At 37.4% G+C, this 23,844-nt stretch overlaps 1 protein-coding gene across 5 annotated transcripts in view; it reads right to left on the bottom strand.

Annotated features, from left to right (window-relative positions):
- Positions 1-23,844, bottom strand: part of homer3b (homer scaffold protein 3b) — a 52,267-nt gene that overhangs the window by 21,671 nt on the left and 6,752 nt on the right. For 4 of the 5 annotated variants that reach the window (XR_533497.3, XM_008406620.3, XM_008406619.3 and 1 more), the window contains 4 exons: positions 13,657-13,813; positions 10,529-10,660; positions 10,127-10,234; positions 520-528 (listed from right to left, as the gene is read on the bottom strand). Coding sequence is in view for 4 of the 5 variants with exons in the window: in XM_008406620.3 (XP_008404842.1) it covers positions 520-528; positions 10,127-10,234; positions 10,529-10,660; positions 13,657-13,813 (406 nt within the window). In the remaining variant the exon portion in view is untranslated. The remainder of the gene's footprint in view (positions 1-519; positions 529-10,126; positions 10,235-10,528; positions 10,661-13,656; positions 13,814-23,844) is intronic. The other variant, XM_081606144.1, reaches the window with a different exon arrangement.

Below are 23,844 nucleotides of genomic sequence, written 5' to 3' on the forward strand. Positions count from 1 at the left end.
TCAGCAGCTTTCTGTTTATTTTTCCCTCTGTGGATGGATGTGGAGTTAAAACACATAGCCGAGTCCTGCGGATAATCTCTGAGTCCCAAGAGGAGGAAAACACGACTTTGGTCCAACAGATCAGCTGCGTGTCACCATGAATAATTCATGCAGCCGATCAAGTTGGAGTCATTAAGGATTTAAAATACTTGTGTCAAGAATAGATGCTCTGTGAGAGACTGAGATAAAATAATCAGCTGTAAAGAAACACATCTGTGTTCCTGTGTGTATGATCTAAAGACTGTTCATGTTTAAATAATTTATACAGATACACTTAAATCCGGCATTTCTGTTATTGCTTCTCCGTCTCACTGGCTGACTGCAGCTAACTTTTCTCTGAAGTCAGCTCTGATCAGCGTAAAGATAAAATATTAAGCCTGATAGGGCATGCAACATTTACGCTACCATCCGACTGAATCTCTAAGAGGCTCGTCTCTTTACTGCTTTTCGATTGTTGTGTGATATGTGGCCGTTACGCACCTGCGAGAGCTGAGACGGATGAACGTATCCCAAGATGCAGCAGGGGGGAGAAAACACAAGAAAGAAACATGGATTAGATAAAAATAATCATAACAAGCATTTTAAGAACACAGTGATCCATCTGTTTGGTTCTGTACATAAATTTAGAGGTATGCTCCATTCTCCTTGTTTTGAATGATGCAGGAAAAGAGCCAAAAGTCGGTTATGGACAAGGAAGGGAGAAATGATACCAAACTGATTGAGCTTTTTCTATCCCTACCATCAAAGTAAAAATATACATAATGCATACCTAATGTCTAATAATTTGTTGTGCCATCATTTTCTGTCAAAAAGGACTTGGTCCACTGAGGTTTGGACTGTAGTAGAACCGTAAAGGTGCGAAATCTGGTAACCAAAATGTTGGCAGATGAGTCAACATCTTGACGGGGGGGGGATTATTTGTTTGTAAACACGGTGAATCCGCGCACAATCTGACTGCAGAAAAAACCCAGCCTGCTTTTAAATCCTCACTGGTTACCATGGTTACCTTCATTTATCATGCTGTTTCAATATTAGCTGGCATGTTGTGCGTGATAAAATAAGTTATGCTACCAAAAAGAATATGAGTGAATGAAATGCGTTTTAAGCATTAAATGCAGGTGAAACGATAAATAACGAGAGAAAATGGCCCACACGTCAGACATCAATTTCTAAGCAAATTTAAACACGGTAAGATCATCAGCTCTCAAAGAGATATGTCGAATACCCCCAACATGCATGGTGAGAAATTAGGGGAACCGGATTAGGAATTTCCCAAAATGTACGTTTTCATTTAAAAAAATAAAAGGGAATTCATATTTAGGGTACAAATGACAAATAAAATACAATAATTTCTTCCTAACTTGGTCACAATTAGAGGAAAAATGAATATGTAGCTGCATCCATCAAGGCAGGTGATAAACTAAGCCTTCAGAAACTAAAAATGCAGTAGATTGAGGGAGACAGTGAGGTAAAAATAAAATATCTGACAACTACAGAAGCCACAAAGCTGTGTGTTGTACATTATTTTATTAGCCCAATAGTAAACAGTTTAAATACTTAGAATTATGTATTAATGGCTGCCTTCTAAAGGCGACATGCGCAGTAACTGGTTTTTTTGTTGTGGTTGTTTTTAAGATTCTATAGTTGTGGGTTTAAATAGCGTTTCACTGGCGATATTTTCTCGTAACATCTAATTACCCAGTAATATTTTTACATTTCCTGTCAACATCACATCTTTTAACACAAAAATAAAGTAGACCAGCGGTGGACCGCCTTGGCGCCCCGACCACTGGGTTAAGCAAATTTTCTGGGGGAGACCCTGTACTTTGTATGTCTAATTTAATCTACACTATTACACTGATGATATCCCTGATAGTTTAAAATTTAAACAACTTCCTGAGAGCTTTTATCACAAAGTCTCAGCAGCGCTGTTTGTCTTAACTACATCCACACTCTTTACTTATTTATCCCAGCACTGGTCCCCCCAACCCCCAGCTTTATGAAGTTCCTGTGTTTCATCGAGACCCTTTTATTTATTTATTGATGCATCCACTAAGACCTCCCTTCATTCACCTATCCCACCCACAAAACGGCAAACCTGCGCTCACTCTCACGCAGCTTCAACTCCTTAAGGTTGATTTTTTAAACCTTTTAAGTCGAAGGTTTAAAATATTGATGTGTTGGTTTTTGCTTTTTTCTCCTGCCTCTGCATAGATTCAAACATACAATAGCTGTAGCATTTCATAGGAAGAAGATATTTTACCTTTATTTTTTAGTCCGTTTCTGTCTCCAACCCATCAGACCTGGACGATGCTACAAATTCAGTAAGAGTGATTATTGCTGCTATGTTGAAGCTCAAAGTGGAGCTCATTTGTCTTTTTCCCGAAAGTTAAATTTAAATTTACGCATATGTAGCTGTAGTAACTGACCAACTGTCAGTTACGCGGTTGCTATGGTAACCACCAACTGCCAAGAGCAGCCCAACAGAACTCAATGGGCGAAAAAACAACTAGATTTAAAGAATACATAAAGACATTCTGACTAACTTCACATTACAATATTGTTACCCTGCTACACAAACAATAGATGTACTGAGAAATTATACAAAAATGTTGTGTTTACTTTCCTCAGTTTTCCGTCTGTTTTCCAACACTGCTTTAAAAATGCTGCACAGAGGCAAAAACAAAATACCAGCGCTCTTAATTTTCCATTACAAAAAAGGTTTGCCTCAGTGTAAACCAGAATACACAACATTTATTAAAACGTCCCAGTAAATACGACAGCTCTCCAAAGATCTAATTACCGTCTTTCCACTGGTGATTTCAGAGGTACTGTTTGTCATTTTTCAGTCTCATCTCACTGACTCCTCCATCTCATGTTTGAGCTGTGTAAATACGGCAGAAAGCTGGAGCTTTACTGCAGGCAGATCCCCTGCTGCCGCTCGCGTATCAGAGGCAGAACATGCACTCTGCGAAGCCCGAGGGTCCAAAGATTCGGCTCTGCTACGTGGTGGAGCCTCGCGCTGACCATGGCTGCTACCGAGCTCTACGCTTATTTCTTCACTGAAGTCTGAACACGTGAGGAAAAATTGAAGTAGACATCAATATGTGAACATTTCTTCTTAAAATATTGAATATTTAATGGGGTGCTCTGATTTCTTTTCTTTTGCAAACTGAGAGGAAACTGACTTATTAGAGCTCAAACCTGAGAAAAAGGCAAATATGACAACCTGTAAATCAGAGCTAGACGGTCTTCAAGTTTTATCATGATATTTTTAAGATGATTTTAACTCATATTTTATTAGCTTATTTAATTGAGTCAAATTTCTTATTTTCTTGTTTTGTTGCTATGTTTGTAATTTTGTTTGTTTTTATAAGAACAGGTCAAATATTGCTGGATATAATATACCTAAGGCATAATATTGTTGTTTTGAGACCCTTTTCAAGTAATACAATGGCAATATTGGGATATTAATGCCAGGACACATTTTCTAAAATCAATAAACTTTAAATTCAAATGAACATTTAACACTGGAACTGGAAGACATTTTAAATATCCAAAATAAATAAACAAAACTATAAATAAAATTAATTATAACATCTCGGTAAACAAAATTGTACTTCAAAAAGAGCAAGTTGAGACCAAAGCACTAGACTGAAGACTTTTGCCATCCAGTTTTTGGTAGAAAGAGAGAAAAGAAAAAAAAACAATAAATCATGCTAATGGAAATTATTGAGCTTGTTTAAATTTATAATGCGATTAATTGATTTATTGCTTGTTGCGACAGGCCTACTCTCTTGTAAATGAGAGTTGATGTAAATGAGACAACCAGTATAAATGAAGGTTAAATAATTTTTTTTTTTAATGCAGTATTATTGTGAAAACAATAAAAGTGACAATAATTATTATTGCTTGTTTTATAACTGTATAGCTGTGGCAAACACAAATACTGGTCTAGAATAAATTAACTAATTTATTAAATGAGTTACGACAACAATAAATTTTCCTGTTGGGATCGATAAAGTATTTTTAATTGAATTTTAGAAACATACTCATTTGTTGCACACTTCTTTAGGACACCAGTCACATAAAGAAGAGTGATTTATATCACTAAACTGCTCACAGTGACTGTATTTAGTCACATTTTCAAATTTATTGATGTATATTGATAAATATTCATTGAACAAATAGTGGAGAAAATACAAAACTACCAAAGCCGACAATACGGACAGTTTGGAGTTTTATTAAACATCATTAATTGGACGATAAATCAAAATTCCTTTCACGATACGAAGTTTCTCACAATAAATGATAAACGGTACAATAAATATCCACTCTTACTGTAAATTATAGGAGATGTCAAAAATATTAAACTACTTCCAAGTAGGAAAGTATTAAACTGATTTTACAAAATTGTAATTATTTATGAAACTGGTAAATAGTTTTACGACGGTGAAGCAGATATTTAAGTATTCCAGAAACTGCTTCAATCATGTTTCAATCTTCAGCTTTTATTCTGTTTTTTTTTTCCACTCACTAAAGTATTAAAGAACTTTATTTTGGTGTATTAATTAAGACAGAAAACAGTCAGTCAGTCCTTTTCTACATCGTCTCCTCAGCAGGAGACGGTTCATGTAAGATGAGTTTTCACAGCTGGGATTCCTCTGGAGTGGCATTTAGATAAAGAATGTGACATTTTTATGTTTACATCACAGCAGGAACCGTTAAAAATAACCCAATCCAACTCATAACAGCGACTGTTGTTTTGGTGCTGCCAACAACAGAACCCTGGTCAAAAGAAAGAGGGAAATTATTTCAGTTCATTACAGGTTCTACTTGTATTTTTGCTGCATTTTTCTCTGTGCTGCAATTTGATTCAGGTCTGAACATTAGTTGGGTTTTTGTCACGCCACGAAACCTGCTGCAATACTTGAGATCTGAACAAAGGAGATAAAAAGCTGCAAGTTCAAAGAACCTTTAAAGACCTTCAGAAATATTCGAATGACACCAATCAAAACCAGCTTGATAGCAAAATATGAGGAAATAAGGGATGGCTGAAGTGTTTTGCATAATAGAGAAGACAGGAAAACAATCTAAGGGTCGAGTGAGTGCAAATAAAAAAAAAAAATCCGAATTTTTATCTCAATGCTTGACAGCTGGAATGAAATGCTTGTACCAACATGCTGGGGAGAGTTTTAGCCAACAGAGCGGCAGATCGTAGCAAAACATCTCCACTTTAGTCTCAACATAGTGGGTTTGTTCAAGGCCTGTTTGAGTTTCTCACAAAGGAAAATAAATATTTATATTTGTCGTGGTTTTTACACAAAAATGCAAAACCAAAATCTATAAGAGGATCTATTTTCTTCTATTTGATCTGCAACTTTACCATGACATTAGGAATTATGTATTAATGTTCTGGTAAAATTATGTGATTTCAGTAAAAAGAAATGATGGGAATGTAACATAAAAGCCACAAAATACCTTAAATAAAGTAACATTGCAAGCCTGTTTCAGCATAAGCTAATACCATTCATCCAGTTTTTTTTTTTTCAGGAAGGCTGGAAATTATTCAATAATACACAAGAGCCAAATCATGCAGCTAAATCCTGAGGTTTCATAGGATTTAAACTTTATATTTTTGTGGTTATTGAAAATTTACATGTTTACTGTCAAACTGTAAAAAAAACCAACCAAAAAACAAAATAAAAAACATACATATTCTCTTCTTCCAAACTTGATGTTGTGAACTTTATTTTTACAAGTTAGCTAAGAATTAATAAGTCCAAGTTTAACTTTTGGTTTTTGCCACCAAGCCTCAGAAACTCTAATATTGCGGTAAATGTGTGTGTGTGTGAGTGCGTGTGCGTTTAGGAAACAGGAAGAAATATTGAACCAAAATGAAAACTTATAAGTTGAATTTGAGCCAATTTGACCTCAACAGCAGGTCAAACATTGAACATTTTGAATTTTCATTGTATAAATGCACAAAACTACAGCAAATAGTTTTGATGCACATCTTTGAGGTTAACAAAAGATCAATTAGGGGCATAAACTTTGATGCATGAATCAGGATAATCATGTAATTCCCTCATATAATGAACCTGCATCATTCTTTTTCCTTTAATGTGTCACAATCTTTAGAAAAAAAGTAATCAATCAAACTGGAATCAGCAAACCAACCTCAGATAAATGGAAAAACCCTCTCTAGTAAAAATAGCTTCATTCATAACAGTTTTATCTTCCTGCACCAGAACCCTGCTTATGCTACAATGTGACCCAGATGGCACAAACTTTATTATTAGTAGCAACAGCAATCTACTGCATCGCTCCGTGCTCATATTAGATTAAGTCATCAGTAATATTGATTGAGGACGGGCTTATTCTCCAGGAAACCCATTTAGAGCAGTCCGCACAAATCCATCATCTGGGCCGTTAATGTGGAAACTTTATCTGTTTCTCATTGTGTTTAAATGCAATGTCAATAAAAGTGTTATATCCTATTCTTTAACGTGATGGAGCATCGCAGGTGAAAACTCAGCAAGAAAACGTTTTGACCTTGAACTTGCTAAGCTTTCATTTATTCCTCTGCAGCTCATTTCTGCAACAACGCCCTGGGAAAAGCACCAGCTTAGTTTAAAACAATTATTACCACGCGGTGGCCATTAAATGTCACACACTGTGATAAAATATTGCTCCGTTTCTGCTCTGGCTGTCTCGAGCAGCTGACCTTATCGGTATTGATGCTTCGAGTGTCGCTGCGTCCAGGAGAGTTTTCTCTCAGCTGGGCTAAATAAATAGCAGAGACAAACCATCAGTGCTTATCTGAGCGTTTCAGAGCCCAGGCCGCTGCTGGCAGCGTGACTCTGCAGTCTCACAGACCTGCTGAGTGGCTCTTTGTTAAGACTTACACACAGCGCTCAAACCGCAGCGCAAAAAACAACAAACACTCGTCTGTTTTGGATCCATGTTGAGACTCCAAGGAGACACACTTGTACTTGGCAGAGGAAGTTAATAAACAACCACAGCAACGCTGGGATTTCAAAACCTTTTTATGTGAAATTTATCTCTACAATTTTTGCAGAATGAATCCCAGCCCTCCTGACGTTTCCAAGAAATGTGTGTGTTTTATTCTGCTGCAAAAAAACATGTTTCTGTCTCTTATTATCACCTGTGGGGTAACACTTTATGCAAAGGGGTGTGCATAAGACTGACATTACACTGTCTAGAACATGAAGGAGCCTTCATGAATGTTTAGTACCGTTGTTTTGAAGTGTCAATTGGTAAATAATGACACTTTAATGCAGAGTTGCAAAAGTTGCATTAAAAGTCCATTAAAAGTGTCAACTTTGCATTATTTTGTAAATAATGACACGTAATGCAAAATTCCATTAAAACTTTGATTTAAAAGTCCATTAATAGTGTCAGCTTTGCATTAAACGTGTTATTATTCACTGAATGAAACTTCATAACTGCAGTACTAAACATTCATGTAGATTCCTTCATGTTGGTGGCAGGTTTTATGTCATGAACATGAAGACGTTTTCATTAATGTTTGACTGTTGTCATTAAATGTCATTTGCTAAATAAATAATGACAGTTTTAATGCAGAGTTGCACTAAAAGTTGCATTAAAAGTCCATTAGAAGTGTCATTTACTGAATGACACTTCATAAAACAGTCAAAGATTCATTCTCCTTCATGCTTATGACAGTGTCATGTCAGTCTTATTCATCCATCCATTCTCTGTACACCTTATCCCTAGTGGAGTTGGGGCAAGTCCAAAATATCTCCAGCGAGACATTTTGGGTGAAAGGCGGGGTCACCCTGGACAGGTCACCAGTCTGTCGCAGGGCAACACAGAGACACACAGGACAACCAACCAACCACACACACCTATAGAGAATTTAGAGAGGCCAATTAACCTGGCAGTCATGTTTTTGGACTGTGGGAGGGAACCGGAGTACCCGGAGAGAACCCACCATGCACAGGAAGAACATGCAAACTCCATGCAGAAAGACCCCGAGCCGGGAATCGAACCCACCATGCACAGGAAGAACATGCAAACTCCATGCAGAAAGACCCCGAGCCGGGAATCGAACCCAGAATCTTCTTGCTGCAAAGCAACAGCTCTACCAACTGCTCCACTGTGCAGCCTGTCAGACTTATTCAAATCCCTTTAAATAAAGTGTTACCCATTGTGGAGGTGGAAGGATTTTGGAGAAAATGTTTCTGCCTTCACTTGAACTTCATCAAGTTTGCTAAGAAACCAGCAGCGTTGACAGGATGAAAGTTGCCCCTTGCTCCTGCAGCAGCAGCCAGATTCCTTTCAATTATAGATGATTCAGCTCCCTCTTTAACCTCCGTCCGCCTGATCCCTCGTTCGTCTTTCTTCAGTTTCAGTCATTACTGCCCGTCAGCACACCTTCAGTGCCGACATTTTTTACTGCCAACAATCTCCATTTGTAATGCATGAAATCTTTTAATGGAGTTAACCGATGAGGGAATAATGGAGCAACCAGACGGGGATTTATCTAATCCCTGGTGGGTCTGTGTGAGTTTCAAACAGAAATAAATGTGCTGGATGTTACCGCTCTGCTGCCATGGCGACCCCGAGGTCAGGCAGACAGGACGGGATTAAGAGAGCAAAAAGACGGAGGGACAGATGAATGCATGGATGGACACATGGATGGATGGACGGATGAATGGATGTTGTCTGAATCATGGCTCTCATTAGTGGTTTAATAAACTAATCAATAGTTTAATAAATGAATAATGAGTTTCTCAGAATAATGAATTTCTTACATTCATGAGGAATCTCTGTCTGCAGAATCAACAGCTTTAATAAGGACAAACTAAAGGCTAAGTGGGCTGCACAGTGGCGCAGTTGGTAGAGCTGTTGCCTTGCAGCAAGAAGGTTCTGGGTTCGATTCCCGGCCCCGGTCTTTCTGCATGGAATTTGCATGTTCTCCCTGTGCATGCGTGGGTTTTCTCCGGGTACTCCCGTTTTCTCCCACAGTCCAAAAAAACATGACTGTCAGGTTAATTGGTCTGTCTAAATTGCCCCTAAATTGTGAGTGTGTGTGTGCCTGGTTGTTTGTCCTGTGTGTCTCTGTGTTGCCCTGCGACAGACTGGCGACCTGTCCAGGGTGACCCCGCCTCTCGCCCGGAACGTTAGCTGAAGATGGGCACCAGCAACCCTACCGACCTCACTGAGGGACAAGGGTGTCAAGAAAATGGATGGAAGGATGGATAAAGGCTAACGTTAATAAAAACAGTGAAATTAAAAGTGATAAAACTCATTTTAAACACCAGAAGCTCCCATCACGAGTCCAGTGAACAGAAATAGACGCCATTAAAGCTCCTGTGAAGGACTCTCTATAAAACTATTGGACAGTGATGCAGTGCTCCTCAGTTTGGGGGATATAACCTGAATTTCTGTCTCTATTTTTAATAAGCCTGTCAGGATAAGAAAGTTCTTGTAACAAACACTCAAATGAAAAGTAGTTCATTATATTTAGTCGACCCAATAACACCAGCAGACGGCCACATAAACACAGTACCACCGTAGTTTATACAGGCTTTATGCTTATAGTTTTGTCCAAACTTTGGATTTCCAAAATTATTGAAAGTAAAAAAAAAAACACCAATCTAAAATCAAGCAAATAAAGTAGCCCAATATTTATTGTTGATCCAAAACCTGAAAGGGTTTTTAAATTTTTTTTACAAAACGTTCTTTGAAAGTTTTCAAAGGAAATTTTTTTCAGAGGAAATTTCCAAGTGTTTTGTAGAAAATTTATTTTTAATCTATGCGATTTAATCAGGATTTGCTGTTAGAAGCATATTCCACATGCATTTGATTATATTACACATGCACAGCCTACAGAAACAGTAGCTTTACTTAAAACTGCTGTTGTCTTTGTTGTTCATGTTTTAATTCCAAAATTTCCTGTTATCTTTTCACATTTTTTAACACAAAGACACAGTGGATTGGTGAATTTCTGGGGGAAACTCTTTAGTTCCTTAGAATAAACTGAGCGTAGTGCATGTATTTTAGCTTTAATGAGCCAGAGAAAGAGGAAAACTTTTACCTGAGGAGCTGCGATGTTGAGTCCGGGGTTGGCCAGTTCAAACCTCTCCTGGGATTTCTCTCTGGCCAGACGAGCCGCCTCCTTCACCTCCTTAAACTGCTCTGCAAACTTCATGTGGAGGAGGAGAAAAAGGAGGCTTTAGACTCTGAATCTTTAAAACTGGATGAATTTACCGCTGTATCGATGCGGTATCTGTCCTCTATTTGTGCTTATGCATCATGCAGATTAAGATCCAAGTTCTGAAGAAGAAGCAAAACAAAAAAGGTCAGAAGTGGAATATAAATTAATGCCACCAAAGGAAGCTTGGTTGGGAAGAAGAAAAGGTCAGTTTTCAGACACCACCTGAATATGTTTGCACACTCCTACAAGCATATTTACACTACGGCGTTGCGCCGCCAGTACCTGCTGCAGCTGCTGCTCCGTGGAGAAACCCAGACCGTAGACGGTGTTCGCCCGGCTGTCGGCCCACTGGCCGAACTTCTGGGACGTTTTGGTGAATGTCATGTTGGGGGTGATGGTGCTGTTGATGATGGCCTGGGAAAAATAATAAAAACACATCTAAACATCAAAGTTAGGTTAGGAAAAATATTTGTGTAGTTTTTAAGTGATGATGTTCTAAACAAGAACAACATAAAATTATTGTTTATGAAAGCTAACAAATTAAACTAAAAATTATTTCTATTTTTGCGTTAGAACAAAATGAATCTTTTACTCAGGGGTGAAAGTAGTTTTAAATTCTTGGGGGTACTATGACAAAAAAAAAAGAAAATTATATATATACATATATATCTCCTTGAAGATGTGTAAACACAACACTCTTCCCTCCTCACCCCCTCCTGTATCCATGGAGTTGCGAAGCTGAATGCTACCAAGGACATTCCTGGAAAAACAACACCTCTATTAGACTTTGCCAGGAGGCTCAGTAAATTTTCTTCATGGCCCTTTGACCTAGGGGCATTTTGAGGTCAATTAACCTGACAGTCATGTTTTTGGACTGTGGGAGGAAACTGGAGTTCCTGGAGAAAACCCACGCATGCACAGGGAGAACATGCAAACACCATGCAGAAAGACCTGGGCTGGGAATTGAACCCAGAACCTTCTTGCTGCAAGGCAACAGCTCTACCAACTGCGCCACTGTGCAGCCCTGCAATCTTTAATCAATTTTTAGCAAAAAATATAACATTCAGTCCGTTAAGATATTAGGTTTGCAGGCTTGATATTTATTTTGCGATCATTAATAAACCTCTCATGAACACAGCGGTGGTTGATTAGTTAATTTTAAACTCCTGCTCTGCTAGTTATTTTGGTAATGGAACCAAAACGCACAGAATTGCGCGACACCTTGTTGAAACAACAATCACTGAGATTGTTCGTTGGCTCATTAAGAACATGTTTTGTTGATTATTATTATTTTTTTGTTCTTTCATAAAGTTACGAACGTTTTAATTAAGGAGCCAGAGGAGGACGTGCTGGTCTCAACGTCCTGGCGACGTTCAGTTTGTCACCTGATGCCAAAATCGACTCAAAACCTTCCGCGATTGTCGTGTTGCACCGCTGCTCTAGTAAAGCACAAACAGTTCAGAAACAATATGAAATGAGAAAAAAAGGTAGTCATTAAGTGATTAAGTCGTGTTTAAGATTGATCTTGAAAAACTAATGAGTCACGGCTAATTAGTGGGTGAACTCACTGCTGCACAGTGAACCCATTCATGTTTTACAGCAGACAGCCGCTCCCCTCTCTTGCAGGTACTGCGTACCCCCGCTAAATCTTTTAGGGGTACGCAGTACCCTGCCGTACCCCCTTACTTTCACCCCTGGTCATTAGATGCTTCTGGCGCCGTCTCTGGTTAAGAACATGACAGCTGGAGCCCAGTCCTGGAAACATCTGTGTGCGGCGGCCTTTGAAGCTCCAGCTGCAGTCCACGCCTCCCAAGTTTTCCCTAAAATCTTGAATGAACTTTGCTTCATAATCTCCAAGGCTGTAGTTATCCTTAATGTGTTCCCTGCTGCTTATGCCATGTTTAAAAAACCCCAACAAGACATGAAAGCATCTTAAACATGTTGTGTTTCACTGGTAATACAAGACATCAGAAGAAACAGAAGAGGAGAAATTTAATTTTTTAAGAGTTACCAGCTGCAGTTCATAGCAAATACTAGTTTACTTAACCGATTGTTCCTTTATTTAGGCCTCCTTTCAGATATACAAGCTAATTTAAGAGCCGCAAATAGAAACAAGTTCCCAACAGAAAGAGAGGAAAAGCTTGATGTGCTAAAGCGGAGTTGTTTCTATAAAATCCTCCAGTGAATTCAGTCGTTTCAGGTGCATTTGTTGCCAGATTTGCTTCCTTTACTCTCTCCTCCAAAAGCCTCCAGTCTCAGAGGGGAAAACTGGCACAACTGTCTTGTGTGTTCTCTATTTTTTTCCCCAAGATGAAGATGTTCTGCTAGAGTCCCGGGTGCTTTAAGCTATCGCACAAGACGCTGAGCTAACAAGAGAAATGGGTTAGAAATATTATTCTGACAACATGTGCAGCGTACTAACCATGGCAGCCAAACCCTCCTTTATTTGAAGAATCTAAAAACATTTTGACCAGAGCAGAGCAAACACAATTCAAGCAGATTCTCTCCTAATTAAGACCATCTTCACTGGGGTTGTAACGATTCACTGAATGATTCAAGGACGTTTTGGGTTCAATTTAAAACTCTAGGAAAACATCCACTACATGCATCCAGTTAACTCGTAGCTACTGACAGGTGATGTTTTTGTTCCCTTTGTAAAAGATAAACTTTATCTGTGATAACACAGAATCTGACATGTTATGCACACACAGGGAAATCTGATATGTACTTCCTGATCAGGACGAGAAATGACCTGAAAAAAAGAAAACATTTTAAATCATTTTCCACCTTTCAAAGCCGAGACTGAACATGAAGTGCATTATATAAGATAGTGTTTGTTAATGTCTTAATTTGACTTTCATCTTTAATGTTTAAAATTTAAAATGAAATTAACTTCAGACAGAGGTGTCTTCAGATTCGCTGCAGCACAGACTGCTACATCACCATATTCAATAACTCTTTGAAGAATCTGGATTAACAACATTTAATTTAATCCCCTTGGGATTAATAAAGTATTTGAATTTCAAAATGTTTTACTTCTCATCTGCTCTTCTCATAAGTTTTTTTATGCTTCAAACTTCAATCGTGTGAAGCAAAAGAAACTGAATTTTTTCTCTTTTATGTAGCTTAAGTAGCTACTACAGAAGATGAAATTTTTTATTCAGTTACTCAATCATCAGAAAAATCAATGAGTTATTCAGTTCCTAAAATAATTGTTTACATCATCCCTAAATGTCGCATTGAGAAAACTGCTTCTTCGAGTAAGAAGTTATTCAATTTCTTTAAAAGTAAAAAAAAAATTAAAATCAGATTAAGTACGAGCTTCTATCCTTCCACATTCACCATGAAACTTTCACAGAAACATAAATCCAGATAAGCTGCGTGTCAGATGTGTGAGCTGGGCTCCCCACCTTGGTCCCGCCCACGCTGATGATGCGGTAGACATTGCGGCTGGCGTCGTAGAAGAAGGACACGGTGACGGCGTGCTTACTGGCCGGCAGCCAGTTACGTTTGGTCGCCGGGTCGATCTGGAAGACATGAGCTCTGGTGCTGAAGATGGGCTGCTCCCTTAAAACAACGAGACACACAGGAGCACAACGTCAGTCTGACAGCTCCAGAAGACGAAGCAGTAGTAGTAGCAGTTTCTGTTTATGGATTATCATCTGTTTATTGTTATGAGTTAAATTTGTTTTATAAGTTGTTAGGTTTGGTGAAGTCAAAAAATGCTTTTAAAGTGACTTATTTTTTAAAAACATTCAGACTTTAATGTATTCCCTGAATTTTTTTTTTTTAAGTTGTATATTCAAGTTGCCCTGCTAAAGTCTTTTTTTGTTTGTTTTGTTTTTGTTTAGTTCTGTTGGTTTTTATGCATGTGTTGTGATTACATAATGGATACTAACTGAGGTTGGTTGGATATGTTTATATAAATAATAACAAAAAATAGATAAAATAATTTAAAAAAGAAGAAGACATCTTCCTGTTTATAGATTATCATCTGCTTATTGCTACATAGGTAAATCACAAATAAATATAAATTAAAATAAAAAATAGGGCTCCAATTAACGACTATTTTAGTAATGTATTATTCTATTACTCTGACCATAAAACAGATAAGAAAAATATTTTTATTTAACCACTTAGACCTTTTTATAATATACTAGAATACATAAAAAGATGCAATAAACAAATAATTAACATTTCTTTTTAAATAAGAAAGTAAACATTTTATTGCCTAAAATACAATGCAATAAAATACTCTAAGCTTTCTTTAGTGTAATTTGAACTTATGTTTTATTTAACATCAATACAGAGCAGAGCTGAGCTGTTGACTGTCTTTTGGATTAAATGATTAATAATTGGATAGCAAAAGGTGCTTAATATAAGATTTTACTTTGTTTTTTTATCTTAACTTGAACCAGGTGAGACTAAAACTACGCTGCCTGATTTCTGGTTAGACATATCTTCAGACAAAGGACTTTGTTTTATTTATTTTTTAAATTTAAAAGCAAAATGTATAATTTTTGGCTAAATTACTGTTCTAAATGTGTTGCTCCTTATTAGTTGACGATTATTTAATAATTGATTTATGATATATATGTATACATATATATATATATATATATATATATATGGCTGAAACAATTAATCGCATTAATCATGATGAATCAATTATTAAACTATATATATATATATATACACATCATTTAATTTTTGCTCCACCAGGTTCAAGAAATTCCATTTGAGACTAAGATTTAACGGAAAAACTGAGTTAAATGCATTAGAGATGTATTAAAAGCCATATTTCTGATGCGTTAAGCACACAGCTGAAAGCCAGAAGGCGAACACATCAGAGCTCATCATTAAAAGAAAACACAATATCATTATTGTTTTCCAAGGACCCTGTGGTCAGTGAAACTGTGATGATATAATAATGTTTTGGGTGCAGAAAGGCTGAGGATCTGCAAAGCCCCTGCAGTCCAATTAGTCATTCTTCTCTTGTAAGACAAACTACAAACACTGACTGTGGGGACGAACAGCACCAAGAGACATACAGGACACTGATGGACCAAAGGAAGCCCAATGATGAATTCATGCAACAGTAAACAGCTAATAGAGTTTGCGCAATGTCAATGCAGGCAATGAGGCGCTTCTTCTGCAGCTATATACCAACATTATGGCAATAATGTGAACTGGGAGGAGGGAACCGTCCTCCTCTGAGCAGGAGAAAATACGATTTATATGGGTCAGCACCGCCTATATGAGCAATTGTTCCAGGCAGATTTCATAGGCATTACTGAACATTTGCATTCAAACAATAGTCGTTATTGTTTCTGCCACAGTTAACAATAGACAATAGCAACAGAGCCGAGAAAGCTGATTTAGACGGTGTTATTCAGGGTGAGGACGACTGCAGCTGCAGTAACAAGAAACACAGAAAAACTTTAGATACAAGTTTACTTAACGTCCTCCAACAATCACAAAATAGAAATAAATAAATGTCAAAACGCCAAACTGTCTGAGGAGATATTAAATGATTCTCAATAGTACTAAACAACAAATGTCAGGTATTCATGAACAATGTATAAAACAACTCATGACCCTGTTTTTCCATTAATGTCCACCATTACCTCAGTGCACAGTTTGAATGGTTGATAAAAGGCAGGTAATATCAGCTAACCAGACATGTTGGAGCTCAGCTTGGGTTACTAGGCAACGGGGCGGGGCTCTGCTGCTGTGGTTGCTAGGTAACGGGACTAGGCTCTGCTGTGGTTACTAGGTAACGGGGCAGAGGCTGGCAATTGGAAGCTTTTTGAAACGGATTGTTTTCCGGACACTAAAAAACACCAACTTATTTTTAGCGGCTGGACTGTTTCTAGAAGCAGTAGAGACCCAGATGAAAATACAAAAATGTTGTTTACATTGTTTTTAACATTGATTTATGGGGTATATTTTGTTACTGTGTTGCTGTAACAAGTGAATTTCCCCACTGTGTGATTAATAAAGAACTATTCTATTCTAAAAAGTTAATTTTGAGTAGTAGGTTCCCTGTAAGTTATCAGAACCACAGTTGGGCACGCATTCACATCAACTGGAGATGTAAATAACGATAAATGAAGAACAACATTTCTTCTTTGGGGGTCTTCACACCTTTCCAGGCCGTACTACCCTAAACCCCCACAGTCCAATAACATCTGCCGGGTGAATTACTGATTTTAAGGAACATAGAACAATAAAAATACAAAGGGTCATATTTTTAGGCTCAAATTTCTTGTCACAAATGAAGTTAAATGTCTTCAGACATATTCAAAACATTAGCATGGCAACAGCTGAAAAGTCTGAAATCAACTGAATATTCTGCAGCTCGTTAACTATGGGATTGAAAAGCTGTATAATAAAGAACAGCAAAGCAGCTGAGAAACACACAAATTACAACCTGGAAGAAAAATAAAGACGTTCAGTATTATTCTGTTCTTCTATAAAGTCCTGTTTGTCGTTTCTCGCTGAATTGTGTTTTCATGCAGTCGGACCTTGAAATGTGTTTTTAATATTCTTCCTCTGTTGTATTATCGCGCGTCGTGCCCAGAAACATTACAGCCCAGTCTCAGCATGATCACACCCAGATCACCAATACTGAAAAACAACCTCCACAGCAATATGAGACAACAATTCACTGGAACTGCACCCAGAGCCACACAGATAACTACGAAGTTGTTGTGTCCTCAAGTTGCACAGATAGTTACAATAGGAACGAAAGCAAGTAAAACCAGCTGGCACAGACGCATCCTTTCACTGGGTTTTAATTTGTTTTTGTTTTTTACCTTTTTACAACCTGAAGAGTTAATAAACTAAAAGCTTATTGCCTTTTAGGAAGTTATCAAAACCGAAACTCAAACGTGGCATTTTAATAAGAACGCTCTGTCCAAGCCTAGTCCATCAAATCATCCACAGATTCAGTTAGTGATTTATTGGTAAAACCGGGAACGAAAATCACCGTGTCCTCCAACAGCAACCTACATTTCACCTGAATGTCAAAACAGCAGATATGAATCAGCAGCTCAGAAACACCTCATTAGACTTAATTAAACGAATCAACTGGCTGCGTGACAAATAAAGCTGACAATAAGCGAATAAACAGGGGGGAAAAAACCTATAATTATTAGAGGAGTAAAGCAAGATTTCCCTCCTATCGCATTCACATCTTAATGAGAAGCGATGACTGACGGCTCGTCAGCCCTGGCAGAAATTAATTGGCCCGGCTGCAACGTCACTGTGAAAAAGCCTGTGGAGCTAATCGGCTCAGACAGGAAGCGTCACGGCGATGTTTGATGAAATGAGCAGATTAAAGGTGGATTAGCGTTCTCCTGAGGTGAGAACAGCCGCGTGTCACAGACTACATTCAGGGGTAATCCAGAGGAGGAGCGTCTACATGCGCCACACAGTTATACATTATCAAAAAAACTTTATCTAATTACCACAGATCACATGCTGTGAGAGCCTGGCTGCTAACAAAGAGGATTTTTAACCCTCCAAAGTTCAGAGTTCAAGAAATAAAAATCTCTTTAGTTCCGGTTGAAGGTTTGTATGAGCTTCGCTTGAATGTCACGTCCATTTTGGGCTTTTAATTACTTATTTGGGGTTTTGACTGGTGATGCAACATGCAGTTTGAGTGAGTTAAGGATTTATTTAGTGCAGAAATGATCTGTAACCTACACAGGGTCGACATACAGCTGCAAGATATCAGAAAAACATATAATTAAGATGTTGTTGAATGTCTCATTAATGATTTAACCTGTAATACATTAATGAATAAAACAAGATTTAACATTTTCTGCTTTGAATTCATAGAAAACATGAATCCTGGATAATAAACCGGGGGTGTCCAAAGTGCCATTTGTGGCTCTTGGATACATTTTTGAGATTAAGAACGATTCAAATTTGACTCTGCTGCAAATGAAGCTGACTTTTATGTTTTTAGGATAAGATTTAAAAAGAAAAAAAAAGTATTTTTCTTTTATCAGTCATGTTTTTTTCATTTGTTTTTATGACTCAGGCCACAAACATTCAGGGACTTTTTACTGAACAGATCTGAGTCGTTAAACTTGGCTAAACACAGGAAGAATTTTAGAAGAAAGTTCTCATTTTTGTTGCCGAGTTTAGACTAAAAACATTTTCTAAACTAAACAGAAAACTTAGAAACCTTTTTTTTTATATAAATAAACTCTGAAAACATCAGAGTTTTTAGTGCGAACTTTCTATTTGTTTCATGAATATATTGTACAATTAATTCACAATTACTATCAATTTACAATAAAATTATTTAGCTTTTTTTTTTAGCATTTGGAAAAAATATGGCCACTGAGTTTGTTTGTCTTGGTGAGTTTGGTCCGCGGAGCAGAAAGTTTGGACACAACTGAAATAAGTAATTTATCCAGTGACTGGAAAGAGATCAAATTAATCATTTTCATCCTAACAAGTTAAAACAAAAACAAGCTTTTCAGTAGCATTCAAAAAACTTGGCGTCATAAGCAAATGCAACCCAAAGCCCATAAAATCTGACTTTTTTATGGCGTCCGAACGGCTCAAATACGACGTTTTCACCCCACCAGACATCTGATAGTCACTAATAAATCAGATACATCTGATAGTTTTCAGAGTGTCTGGAGTCACAAGTAACCAGAGACACGCTTGAGGAATTAGTAGCTTGTTATGATAAATATATTTATTTATTTGTTTATCTGAATGAAAACAGTTGCTGCATTTTTACTTTATTAGAGAGAGAAAAGAAACCAAGCAGAAAAAGTCCGGAGAGGAACAGAGCCGAGTCCAGGCTTGAACGGACATGATTTCTGTTTCTTCACTTGACTTCTCACGTCTGCGGAAACATAATTTTGATTCACCGACTGCTGCTTTAAGAGCAGCTCCTTCCTTCAATAAAGCCTCTGAAAGTTTGCCTCAGTGAAATCTTTATCGCCGTTCAGCCGAGGTGAGAGGAAGGGGGAGTTTAACGGGTCGATCTGAGCTCACATACCTTCTGAAATTACAGCAGCGACGCGAGATGGCACAAGAGTCGCTAAGGCTATCAGCTGCATTCCTCCCTCCTGATAAATCGATAGCAGCACAGATCTGAGAGAACCAACATCCTCTTCCTCCTGGTGAGCATACACATCTTTTTTATTTTTTTTTACAGATGGAAATTTCTCTCTGATGTGCAGAAAGATATCACTGCACAAGCTGGACCGGAACGCTGAGGATCCTACAGGAGACTCTAACGGACTTCCTCTGCACTCATGCTCAGTTTTAAAATATAACCATCTCCACTAAGAAAAGAAAACAATCAGTATGACAGCAGGACCTGCAACTTTCAGTGCAAATCTGACCTTAACGTTTTCTGCATTTCCTTCTTTTCTGGCCAATCGCTGCTTTTTGACCAATAAACTTCTAATTCGACTTCTTGTTTCACGACGTCTCTTGAAAGCCGAACCTGAAAAATGAAACGTTTAACTCCAAGTGGTAACATTTACCTTTTTATTTTTATTTTTCTGCAAAACACAGTTGTGATGTTCTGTAGGATTTGCGTATAGTTTATCTTGTGTTGAATGCATTTTAATGATTTTCCAGGACTTGATTTAATTTGTATTAAGGGCACTATTTCAAAAAGGTACTTTTATATTTATTTTTTGTTTTTTTAACCTTTATATCACAAGGAAAACATCATTAAAATTTAAAATTCCTGGCAGAATTTGAAAATGTTATTTGAACTTTAAATATTAAATAAGTTAAAAGGTAATAATGTGCAACTTTTCATCACATGGCAAAAATTCAGATTAAAAATTTGCACATTTGGTTGCAAAGTTGCTGCAAAATCAGCAATTTTAGGCTGCAACAATCACAACAATTAAGTTTTTTAATTAAGTGAAATTATTTCAAGTAAATCAAATTTAATTGAAATTGCAAACAATGCCAATCCATAATCAATCTGTTCTGCCGCCTGAGTGAATATTTTGCATTTCATTACTCATCATAAGAATAAGAATGTGATTAATGTATGAATGTATAAATATTGACATCTGGTTATCTGTCAACATTTGAGTTAACGAAGCCAGAAAGTTGAAAACGTTTTCATGATGACATGTTTCCTGATGTGAGTTTTAAGATGAATATTTGTGGGATCAAATATTCATCAGTTCTTAACTTTTTGGTTTTCTGTTTGTTGTTAATGTTATCTGAATTAGATTGAAACTTTTTGTAATGGAAAATAACCCTATAAAATCAACAGGAAATGCTTATTTCCGACAGGTTTGATGCTGAATTGAATCAGTCTTCAGTCCAAATCAAACTTATTATCATTAATGTCCTTGTTGTACAGTAAAACTATGGATTATTCTGCAGTTATTCTGTGATTTTAGGATGTAATATTCAGCAGAAGAAGCAGCAACTGATTAAAAAAAAGATCAAATGTGAGCTAAAAACTGCATGACGAGATGAAAAATGAAACTTCAGTTCACTTTACAGCTGGATAAAGTATCCACTGAACGGGATTTTCATGGGAACAATCTAATTCTGTAGCAAATTCAGGAATTCATCTCTCAGCAGTTTTCAGCTTGAATAGACACTTATTATTTTATATTCTGATCCTTGAATGTATCATAGTTCAGCAATAATTCAACTCCCTGAAACAGACTGAAAGTTATCTGCCTGTGATATCAAACTCATGAGATACAGGAGAAAACATTTTCCACAGAGATGCATCTGCTCCTTACTGCTTAGTAAAAAAAACTAAAAATGTTTCTCTGTATTTCAGAAAACTTAAGAGAAAAGCTGCATCCGCAGAGGCAATAGTTGGCTACTTAGACATGTAGAAACTGCAACCATGAGAAAAATGCAACTAAAGATTATCCGGCTGTAATTTATCATGTAGGCAAAATGGGATTTCTTTAAATCTGAGGGGATTAAATTAAAGACCGCTATGGTTTAAATGTAGGACCTACATGAATAAAAATAATTTGTTACCAGCTAAGGATTTTTTCAACTTAAGTTGGTATTTCTATGCTCTGGAATATGACTCCATCACACCAAAGTTACCTTAATCCAGCACTTCTTTGTCTGATTATGATGTGATACATGCAACTTTAAATATTAGCTTTAGGAAAATGAAATAACTTATTCTAATGTAGTAGATTTTGCTAGGTCTTCAGAAGTAACATAAACACACAGCAGTCACCAAGGTCACACCTTTGAGGGAAAACATTGTGCCTCTGTTCAGCAAAGGGGAGCTGAAGTTTTTCTAACAGATATTTAGTTTACTATAGAGTTATATTTACTGGCACAAAGGTGAGCCGCTCTCAGTACAAGTCCCAGATTTTTCCATGCCAAGACCCCCTAAAGAGCCCCAATCTCTGATTCACGTTACAGAGAATCCTACAAAACATGTAAAGAAATTCAACTTTTAGAATGTTTTTTATTCACTATTTAAACATTACTGTACTCATTTTGCATAAATACTGCCTCATGCCGTCAGATCTTTAGACAGCCATGAGTTCTGTGGCGGAAAATTTTACAATTAGATAAAATATTATGACTTTATTACCACATAGTAACATTTTTCATCACAGTCCCCACTTTTAATCATGAGAAAATATATAATATTTTATATTAATCACATCAAATTGTATTTTATTCCAACAGTTCCTACGTTATTTTTCCATCTCTTGCTTGCTACTCTAGCTTAAGGAGCAAAGCAACTTGATAAATTTGACTGCCAGCCAATCAGAAAATGAAGATCAGAAATACATTAATTATTTTAACTTATATCTTATAAAACAAAAACTTATGATTAACAAATTTATGGGATTAATTTTTTTTATTTTATTTATTTTTTTCATCTTTCTTTATGAGCATTGCTCTAAAAAGCTAACGCTAATGAAGCTAACGCTAATAAATGCGCTAATTTGAGTGCAGTTCAGCACAATGCTGGATGTGGCTGAATTAAAGCTCAATTTAGAGGTGAAACGGGAAAAGTTCCCTAAACCAGCAGCACAAGAAATGTTTTATTTTTAGAGTCTGGAATAATTTACAAGTTTTTTCCAAACTCAGGCTGAATTATTTTAATGAATTTGTATTAATATGCACCATGACCTTAACTTGCAAACAAAGCAAAAATAATACACACAGGATTTCAGAAGCACTTCTTATTCACCATTTAGTTTTAACATAATACACACCCAGTTTCATCCCTTCCCCCAATCAGAGAGAAAGCTGCTCTCTCCTGTCTGGCCATGCCGTCAAACACAATCAGCGACTCATTGAGAAAATGTACGTCAAACTGCCAGTAATGAGGCCTGAAGGCTTTGTGAGCTCTTAAAGAGCGTGGAGGCAGAGGGAGATTTTAAAGTGAGAGCCATAAATTGCACCGGTTATACCTTGAAACTGAAGTTCACACTTGAAATGGCCAAAGAGGACTGAGAGCTTGAGAAAGCCGGGAGAAGGTGCGATTCTGCATGCTGTGCAGAGGCGCACAAATGATTTAAGCTGCAGATCTGCAATGAGCAACTGTGAATATAAGTGGACGGTTTTTATAAGAGCATTTCTAAAGAAAGCAGAAGGTGAATGAAAAAGGTTCGGATTTTAGGAGAAAAGTTCACGGTTTTTAGATCCAGATGATTCAGTTTGATGAATCAGTTCTTTTACTGCGCTGAATGTGTTCGGCCTTTGATTAATAATTAATCGATTCTTAAAATAGTTGACGATTACTTCAATAATCGAATAATCACAATGAATCTGGTGAATTGTTTCCACCCTACATCTCAGTTTGTGGTTTCAAAGTGTCGCAATGTGGGGAAGTTAAGACAGTATTGTCGCTCAGATGGCGAGAGGCTGCTGGAAGTCAAAGCGGACTAATTATTGAACGATTATGAAGGAAAACCAACATGTTTCAACTCGTGAATCACAAACACAGACCTTGCTTTCTGCATCTTTCAGAGAAAGAAAAAACGCAATCAGCTGGGCATCTTTTTCCGCCATCTGCGCGTTCAGAGAAGCGACTGAGCGTGGTCGCTGTTCTTTTAAGCCGTTCCGCTTTTGCTCGTCAGACGCCACTTCTCCTTTAAGGGTCCACTTCCTCCGACCTCTCGGGCTGCAACCCCGGGTCCACTTATTGGCTCCGTTGGGCAACACAACACGCCCTGCTTTCAGCGGCGGATTAAAATAGCACAGCGAGGGGAAAACGCCAGCTCACGCTGCTTCTCAGCAGGTCATCGCATTGGCAGCGCAGACCAGAACCCGACACGAGCCGTGTCCGATATTCTCTAACTATGTCAGGAATGCTTTGAAGGATTGGACTAAAAGTGGAGAAATCCTGAAAATGTGAGCTCTGCTTGCAGGAGTCTTACTGATAACCAGCTGCTGTTGTGGATTGTGAAGGTGACACAAAGACGAAGCATTTATTGCATAAAAGGTCAGAGAGGGAGAGCTGATCTGCACACTGTTCTGCGGCTTTATGGTGAGAAAATGAAGAGAAATCACAAGAAAAGGCAAAGTCTGGCAGCCTCTCCAGATACATCAGCATGTCTCCTAAGCAGCAATTACAAAAGCTCCCACAT

The sequence above is a fragment of the Poecilia reticulata genome, chromosome 4 (genome assembly GCF_904066995.2).
Source record: "Poecilia reticulata chromosome 4, P_reticulata-male-v2, whole genome shotgun sequence".
NCBI classification, from domain to species: Eukaryota; Metazoa; Chordata; class Actinopteri; order Cyprinodontiformes; family Poeciliidae; genus Poecilia; species Poecilia reticulata.